At 40.5% G+C, this 10,000-nt stretch overlaps 1 protein-coding gene across 2 annotated transcripts in view; it reads left to right on the top strand.

Moving 5' to 3' along the window:
* LOC135547642 (transmembrane protein 163a-like) overlaps positions 1-10,000 on the top strand; it is a 106,739-nt gene that overhangs the window by 85,026 nt on the left and 11,713 nt on the right. For both annotated transcript variants that reach the window (XM_064976822.1, XM_064976821.1), the window contains exons 4-5: positions 46-137; positions 5,448-5,544. In XM_064976822.1, the coding sequence (XP_064832894.1) occupies positions 46-137; positions 5,448-5,544 (189 nt within the window). The remainder of the gene's footprint in view (positions 1-45; positions 138-5,447; positions 5,545-10,000) is intronic.

Below are 10,000 nucleotides of genomic sequence, written 5' to 3'. Positions count from 1 at the left end.
CTATTTGATGCATCCCCACTGGAAACCTAATGCCTGTCTTTACAGTTTGACGCCACGTTGGACGTGCTATCTTCAATCATCGTGCTGTGGCGTTATAGCAACGCAGCAGCTGTCCACTCTGCCCATAGGGAATACATGTGAGTAAAACGGCCACAAAATTGAACATTGCATGGTGTTCCCAAATAGAATGTTCCGTGTTCACCAGCATAGAAACAGTTCTCCCCTAGTAGCATACTGGATTAAATTCAATTTTCCTTGAATCTATATCAGTGTCTTGTACATAGGGATGTGGGGGTCATGACACTTTGTCAGCCGATGATTGTCAAGCAAATAACTATTAATATAAACAAATATATCATCTGCTGGCTTCACACACAGCCTACAAGCCACTGATGCAGACCTTTGGAACATCTACATTTTGAAAAATCGAATAAATCCATGTAATATAGCCTACACCATCCTTAGGCCCCGATCTGGCTATGACAAATGGCTGTGCGCTACACTAGTTCATTTAGCAGATAAGAATTGCTTAGAATTCTGTGGCATTATTATTTATATTTATATTATTTTATAGAATGAAGAATAAAATTGAACAAAGCTGAATAAAATAGACATGATCTTTTCCCCAGTTAATTTCAGAGGGAGGGCGCACAGGTCCTCCTATATGCTTCATTTAGACTTATTTATGGAACTTTAGTTGTGATACAAACATTGGGCTATATGTTTTGTTTTTAATAGATACTAAGGCTGCATGATTCGACTCTAATGATGCTTTGAAAAAAGTTGCATGAAAGGCATAAGCTCTAGGAACACTTCATCAGTCTCTCATTCACAATTTTACAAGTACTTGATAATGCCTCAAATTTCCTAGCGGCAGTCCCTTTGTATGGCCGTAATGCACCCTAATAAAATCCATGCCTTTTGCGGGCATTGTGGTCACGACTTTTGAAGGAAGTGGACCAAGGTGCGGCGTGGTAAGCGTACATTTTCTTTTTTTATAGAAAATGCCGCCAACAAAACAACAAAAGGGAAAACAACCGTGAAGCTACAGGCTATGTGCCATAAACAAAAGTCAACTTCCCACAAAGACAGGTGGGAAAAGGCTACCTAAGTATGGTTCTCAATCAGAGACAACGATAGACAGCTGTCCCTGATTGAGAACCCTACCCGGCCAAACATAGAAATACAAATAATAGAACATAGAATACCCAAATCACACCCTGACCAAACCAAATAGAGACATAAAAAGGATCTCTAAGTTCAGGCCGTGACAGCTGTGCCCTTGGGCTGAATATTATAATTATAATTCCCTTCTCCTGGCTGCTCGCTCCGAAGCACTTCTCACACATGGCTCTCCGTCACGTGATTGGATCTTTCTCACAGGCTACAAGTGAAGACAGACACATTGGGGACGCAACTGCCCGCGTCCTCATCCAATTCCGAGGCGCATATTGAAGATATTGGAATAATTGTCCACATTTACTTTTCGTCAGCCAACAAGATGGGTAAGCCTAACAAACAGCAAAAGCACTAGCCTATGTCAATCTACTATCCCCATAGTACAAAAAAGTTGACCTATTCTATACTGTGCGAGAAAAAAATATTCCAAACATAGTCTGGGACAGTTGACAAAAATGTTGACAAACTGTTCAGCTATTTCTTCACATTAGAGGCGCAGCAATACACACACGGCAGTAAGCTATAAGCACAAATGTTCTAGTAGCAGGAAAACACCATTCTCAAAAGTGACCGCAAATGTGATTATGCATGTAATCTTTTATTATAAAGGTGCATTTTTATGGTGAAAATGATCTTCCCCAAACTTGAAAGTTACCCTCTGCACATGTATGCTAGTTAGGCTCTACACCCGTTATAAAGCAGATTAATGTGCTTCATTTTAAGACGTTTTTTTGGCCACTTTAGTTGTGATACAAACATTATTAAAATATATAGGCCTATGGGCAAAGCTACACGAGGTGTGTGATTATTTGAAAAAGTCACAAAAAATTGCATGCGCTGTTTCTTGCCTTAAGCTGGGCATCATTCACAAGTGATAATATATCATTCACAAGTCATAGTGTGACATTTGTTCAAAAGAATAGATGTATGAAATTATTTTTTTATTTAGAATGTATCATTATCATGCACATGTCTCAAAACAGGGAAGGGGGGAAAAAATCATGGTATCTATGGACTTAAATAGCGAATGGAGGACGCTATTCCCATGGTTAATTTTCATGCCAATCCTGTTGAAAAGATAAGCAATGTGCTTAATATTAGGAAGATTGAGAAAAATAAATATAGTAGGCCCAGCCTATAGAAAGCTGATGGGATCCTCCTCTTTTTAATAGAGGCCATCACTCTGTTTTCTCACGCAATTGCATAGCCTATAGAAATGTTACGCAACAGGAGCTCATGGGCTCTCATGAAGTGTTTGATTAGATTTTCGATTACATTTGCATTGATGTCAGAGTGATTAGAGGGACAATAGAGTGCCGAGTACCAGGTTACCAAGTTTGGTAGGCTACTAATGACCATCAGCAGCATCAGAGCTTGAAGAAGCCTAATAACGTGACTAAACGGTCACATGGAATTTGACTGCCGTCATGATCTTCCACAGAGACACAGGATACAGTATATCTTCCACAGTGTTAGTGGGGTTCATCCTAGTTCATATCTTGATCCTGGTTCGACAGCATCTCACCGTTACTTCCTAAGCACTGCAGGTTCTACAATGATAAAGGACACTGACACCCGTCTACCATCCATCTTATGTATGCCCACTGTAGGGGGATGGGAGTACAGGAATGGAGGGGGGAAGGGATGGATGGATGAAGACATTCTCATTCTCAGTCAAAACCAGAGATAAATGGGGACGTAATGGCGAAGGAAGAAAACGACATCTTTCTCCGGCTCCAAAGAGGCACTAAACTGTGAAGCTGCTGCTGGAACCGTTGCCAGGAACCCAGAGAACTGACACCTTTCACTTTTGTTTAATGTGAACAGATCTCCCCTTCCTCTCTATGCCTGATTAAACCTGTGTTAAAATAGCACTCACAAACAGCTCTTGGTCCCTGGAGAACCAGTACAGCAATTCAAGTGTACCACAGAGAGGTGAAGCTAACAAAAACTGCAAGGCAATTTGTTAACTTTAAAATGTATTTTAGTTCAGATTTTTTCTTCCATTTTTACTGGATAAGGACAAGGGAATCAACCCTCAGTAAACCCATGTAACGCATGAATTATAATTTATACAGTTTATGCATATATCACACTAAATAATCCTACATTTACCACATCAAATCTACACTATTAGAAAAAAACTTGCTAAGTAGAACCAGGGTTCTTCGGTTTTTCCCCATAGGGAACCTTTTTGGTGCTGGATAGAACTCTTTGTAGTGTGTACGGTTCTTCAAAGAACTCCCTCCCACCCCAAAGAAATCCCTCCCTCCCACCCTCTATGAAGAACTCTCTATGAACGGTTCTACCAAGAACCATTTTATCATCTAAAGGTTCTTCCTAGAACTGTCTGTGAAGGGTTCTACCGATAACCCTTTTTGTCTTTGGAGGGTTCTTCCTAGAACCCTCTATGAACGGTTCCACCAGCATTATTATCCTTTAAATGTCATTATTTATGACAATAAATGAATTACATGACATATCATAAGGCCTTCTTTTGAGGGCCTAGTTATAGCAAATCAAACCATTCTGAAAATCTCCCTGCAACAGAGCATGCTGGGAAATATTATATATTGTTCTATGTAGAAACCTTCTTGCCTTCCAAAGAAACCTTCTTGCCTTCCAAAGAAACCTTCTTGCCTTCCAAAGAAACCTTCTTGCCTTCCAAAGAAACCTTCTTGCCTTCCAAAGAAACCTTCTTGCCTTCCAAAGAAACCTTCTTTGCTTCCAAAGAATCATCAAAGAACCCTTTCCTCCAAAAATGGTTCTTAGGATGTTAAAGGTTCTTGGTAGAATCCTTTGCCTTACAAAGAACTCTTGTCTTCCAAAAGGGGTTCTTCTGATGAAAACAGTTGTTGGTAGAATCCTATCCCCCCACAAAGAACCATTTTTCTAAGAGTGTAATGGTATGGTAATGGTATGGTATGGTATGATAATGGTAATAGTATGGTATGGTAATGGTAATAGTATGGTATGGTAATGGTAATAGTATGGTATGGTAATGGTAATAGTATGGTAATAGTATGGTATGGTGAATGGTAATGGTATGGTATGGTAATAGTATGGTATGGTAATGGTAATGGTATGGTATGGTATGGTATGGTAATTTTATGGTATGGTAATGGTAATAGTATGGTATGGTAATGGTAATGGTAATGTTAATGGTATGGTATGGTATGGTATGGTAATGGTATGGTATGGTAATTGGTATGGTATGGTAATGGTAATAGTATGGTATGGTAATGGTAATAGTATGGTATGGTAATAGTATGGTATGGTAATGGTAATGGTATGGTATGGTAATGGTAATGGTATGGTATGGTAATGGTATGGTATGGTAATGGTAATGGTAATGGTATGGTATGGTAATGGTATGGTAATGGTATGGTATGGTAATTTTATGGTATGGTATGGTAATGGTAATAGTATGGTATGGTAATGGTAATAGTATGGTATGGTAATGGTAATGGTAATGGTATGGTATGGTATGGTAATTGTAAGGTATGGTAATGGTAATAGTATGGTATGGTAATGGTAATGGTATGGTATGGTAATAGTATGGTATGGTAATGGTATGGTAATAGTATGGTATGGTAATGGTAATGGTATGGTATGGTATGGTATGGTAATGGTAATGGTAATGGTATGGTAAATGGTATGGTAATGGTAATGGTAATGGTATGGTAATGGTAATGGTAGTATGGTATGGTAATGGTAATGGTATGAATGTATGGTAATGGTAATGGTATGGTATGGTAATGGTAATATGGTAATGGTATGGTAATGGTAATAGTATGGTATGGTAATGGTAATAGTATGGTATGGTAATGGTAATAGTATGGTAATGGTAATGGTATGGTATGGTAATAGTATGGTATGGTAATGGTAATAGTATGGTATGGTAATGGTAATAGTATGGTATGGTAATGGTAATAGTATGGTATTGGTAATAGTATGGTATGGTAATGGTAATAGTATGGTATGGTAATGGTATGGTATGGTAATGGTAATAGTATGGTATGGTATGGTAATGGTAATAGTATGGTATGGTAATAGTATGGTATGGTAATAGTATGGTATGGTAATGGTAATAGTATGGTATGGTAATGGTATGGTATGGTAATGGTAATAGTATGGTATGGTAATGGTAATAGTATGGTAATAGTATGGTATGGTAATAGTATGGTATGGTAATGGTAATAGTATGGTATGGTAATGGTATGGTATGCATTATGTGGTAATATGTTTTGGCTTCTGTCTGTCCACAGAGCGTGTGTGGTCCTTGGGGTGGTCTTCATCTTGTCCTCCCTGTGCATTCTGGGAAAAGCCATCCATGACCTGGCCACCAAGCTGCTTCCTGAAGTGGTGAGAGACGCACACACGCGGACATGCACGCACGCACACACACACACACACACACACAAATACACAGAAACCCTGTAGTGAGACATCAGTGTGATTAATCCGTTATTTTAGAATCTTTCCTCAATGTCGTCACCCTGTTTTATATACCAGGAGATGTCTTTTTATAGCCCCCTTTTCTACCTTGTGATGTCAAAGAAGTCTTCCTCTGTCCCTCTCTGATTCACCTACCCATGTGGTGAAGTGCAAGGCCTGCTGAGGTTAAGGCAAGGCAAAGGAAGCAGACAAAGGAGTGGCTAGGTTAATCCTGGAATAGTCTCATCTCATCTCACTGCTGCCAGGAAATGCAACCTGTTCTACACTTCTGTAGATTGATGCTGCGGTAGAGATTTAAAAAGGTTGCCTCATCAAACCAACAACATTTCCATTCAAGATAGATAGCTATAAAAGGTATGCATTGGCAGTTATCAGCCCTTACATAATTAAGTGCCCAATCTCCACATATCCAATGTGATAGTATAATTGTAGGATATTGGTTTGAAGGTGTAAATGTTTCAATGAATGCAAATGAACCTCAACCCTCACATTTTCTCTCACTTTCGCATTCTCTCTCTCACTGCCTCTACTCTCTCTCTCTCTCTCTCTCTCTCTCTCTCTCTCTCTCTCTCTCTCTCACGCGCTTTTGTGCTATATCTCTCTCTCTCTCTCACTTTCGCTCTCTCTCTCTCACGCTCACTCTCCCTTTCGTTCTCTCTATTTGCTGTCTCGGTTGGTAAATGATGGTAAATGAATGATTTATCTCTGATTTGGAGCCAACACCAGTAATCAGTGAGGCTGTAAAGTATTTTAAGTCTGCTTCATGGCAACGGAGCGCCAACAGCAGTTGTGCGATGTAACCACTGGTCTGAAAACGACCAATTAGCTGCTCATGACCACGACAATCAGGAAGTAAAGTAGCTGATCCACAGCCCAGCCCAGAGTACAGGTCTTCACGCGTCCAAAAAGTTGGACCCAATATGTGTAAACATATTTAGAGACCTGTTCCGAACGGAGGGAGAGAGGTGCCACTCTAACAGGCAGGGAGGGGCCGTACTGTTATCGAGTGACATGGGGAGCAGTACACTAATAGCTGCCATAGCTATGTTTTATATCAATCAATATGATGCACATGGGGACAAAGATCGTACTTTTTTGGAGAAATTTCCTCTTGTCTGATGAAACAAAAATAAAACTGTTTGGCCATAATGACCATCGTTATGTTTGGAGGAAAAAGGGGGAGGCATGCAAGCTGAAGAACACCATCCCAACCATGAAGCACGGGGGTAGCAGCATCATGTTGTGGGGGTGCTTTGTTGCAGGAGGGTCTGGTGCACTTCACAAAATAGATAGCATCTCAAGACATCAGTCAGGAAGTTAAAGCTTGGTCGCAAATGGGTCTTCCAAATGGACAATGACCCCAAGCATACTTCCAAAGTTGTGACAAAATGGCTTAAGGACAACATAGTCAAGGTATTGGAGTGGCCATCACAAAGCCCTGACCTCAATAGAAAATTTGTGGGCAGAACTGAAAAAGCGTGTGCGAGCAAGGAGGCCTACAAACCTGACTCAGTTACAGGAATGGGACAAAATTCACCCAACTTATTGTGGGAAGCTTGTGAAAGGCTAACTTGACCCAAGTTAAACAATTTAAAGGCAATGCTACCAAATACTAATTTAGTGTATGTAAACTTCTGACCCTCTGGAAATGTGATGAAAGAAATAAAAGCTGGAAAGAAATTATATTATTCTGACATTTCACATTCTTAAAATAAAGTGGTGATCCTAACAAACCTAAAGACAGGGCATTTTTACTATTATTAAATGTCAGGAATAGTGAAAAACTGTGAAAGACTGTAATTTAAATCTAAAATCCTTGGTTGCTACATCCATTTATGCAATACCATGATATACCCATTGATTAGTGAAAAATATAACTTATAAATACCTCATGAGGTTAGTTCTACTGTCGTACCCCATCAGAGCATAAAATATTAGCTTGTTTTACGCCAATGTTTTTAAACAACGTATATGTAAATAAACACTATATAGCCTCAAAACTTGGATAAAACTATTATTTTGATATCATGGATTGTCAGTCCTTGCATCCATAGCTCTGTCTTTGAATTTGAGACTGGTTACTGTACATTTCTCCATGCTCATCCCTCAGCTTTTGACCAAATCAGAGATGTTTGGAATTGCAGGAAATTATCTTGAAAACTGCAACATTTGCTCTCCGATGACGAGGTGGGCCTTTAGAATGTTCCTTCCCAGGGCCGATGACATGCACTGCCAAAGTCAGAGTAAAACTCCTTGTATGCTATTTCTATCTCACTCAGGTTGTGAGGGGTTCCCTGAAGAATTTGCTATCACAAAAGGGGTCCCCAATCCAAAAAGTTTGAGAACCCCTGCTGTATAATTAAGCAATAAGGCCAGAGGTGGTGTGGTATATTCCCAATTTTTTGGGGGTCATGCCCACATTCAGGGCTCAAACCACCCAGTTTGTAAGACATTTTAGACTCTCTAGTGATTGAACAGATCAGGCTCCATCAGGCCTGTCTTCACATACTTACAATCTCCCTCCAACTCTCTGTGGCCTGGCTCTGTCTATTTCACATCATCCCTCTTAATCCTTCTCCCATTTGTCTCTGCTTCTCTGACTCTTAACATGATGACTGTGAGGGAAGCGAGTTTAAAAACAGTCGATACAATCTTTCACCTGACAGAGTTTTACTGCAGTGTCCAAATGTAATCTCTCTTTAACCCTAGTGTCATTTATACCAAACACAATCTGATCCCGAAGTGTCGAGGGTTAGGTCTACAAAATTGCACGTCTGTGCTTTTAAATTTCAAATCTGTAACAAAGATGTCAAACTTTTCACCTTGCTGTTGTACACGACAGCGAAACACAAAACGTTGTTAATATGTGTCGTTCTTCTTCCAATATGCATCATAATCCTCGTCATTTGCAAACGTGAAGGTATTGAATATATTGATCCCTGTGGTCCCGCTATAGAAGAGAGCAACGTTCACCCCTGGTACCATGTATTACTTTGTGGGTTACATCGAGCAAAGACGACCATCACCATCAATCATAGTTAACGAGTTTTTAACGTTATTCTGCCATTGACACACATAAACCACAGATGATGTAAAAGAGTGTCGTAAACCATCACTCAGAACCACATTGATGCAGGTCCAAAGACTCATTTGGCTCATCTTCTAAACAGTCTCAGTAGGCTCATCTATAGTTAACCTGCCTGGGCCTGTGGCCAGATCAAATCTACCCCAGGGGTCCATTGTGCTGCACCCACCCACCCACCCACACACACATGCACGCACGCACGCACGCACACACACACACACACACACACACACACACACACACACACACACACACACACACACACACACACACACACACACACACACACACACACACACACACACACACACACACACACACACACACACACACACACCTAGCCCTGGGGTGTGAGGCGAATCATCAGCCTGACCAGATTAACTGGTCCGGGTGCTAGTAAGAGATAGAGGTCAGGTCTAGTAAGAGACAGTGTATAGTGGATAGAGGTCAGGTCTAGTAAGAGACAGTGTATAGTGGATAGAGGTCAGGTCTAGTAAGAGACAGTGTATAGTGGATAGAGGTCAGGTCTAGTAAGAGACAGTGTATAGTGGATAGAGGTCAGGTCTAGTAAGAGACAGTGTATAGTGGATAGAGGTCAGGTCTAGTAAGAGACAGTGTATAGTGGATAGAGGTCAGGTCTAGTAAGAGACAGTGTATAGTGGATAGAGGTCAGGTCTAGTAAGAGACAGTGTATAGTGGATAGAGGTCAGGTCTAGTAAGATGGTGGTGGTGGTAGCTCTGTGTGTATGTGTGGATTACCTGGATGTGATTCTTCTCACGTCCACCCTCCCTCTCCCTCAGTGGCCAGTGAGTCTGGAACCTGATTAAAAACGGAGGAGTTAGATTGGTTTCCCAGCTGCTGTGTGGAAGTGGACCTTTAATTTGAGCCAGGGATAAATGACAGAAAGAAAGGAAAAACCCCTTCTGTCTCTCTCTCTCTCACAACCGACTCACAGATAGAAGGTGTTTGAGTCTGAACATGCAGAGGGAAGGGAGGATATCTCCATATTAGATAGAGGAACAACCAGTAATGTTGTTCAGTATTGATTCCAGACTGCAGTTTGACGCGGTAAAGGCTTCTGGACGTGGGGAATAAGAGGGAACACTCAAAATGTACTGGGGTGCTTTGGGGAGGGTTGTGTGATTTTGTTATTCAATGTGTTTGTATGGGCTAATAGCAGTAAGGCCAAATAAAATGTTTCAGCAAATAATTGTGTAAATATATGTTTTTGATACTTCAAGGGGTCTTAAAATTTCTAATCAAATAGCAAAATTATC

Source organism: Oncorhynchus masou, chromosome 10, assembly GCF_036934945.1.
Source record: "Oncorhynchus masou masou isolate Uvic2021 chromosome 10, UVic_Omas_1.1, whole genome shotgun sequence".
Lineage (NCBI taxonomy): Eukaryota > Metazoa > Chordata > Actinopteri > Salmoniformes > Salmonidae > Oncorhynchus > Oncorhynchus masou.
The sequence above is the reverse complement of the archived record's forward strand: the minus strand, read 5'-3'. Positions and strand labels throughout refer to the sequence as shown.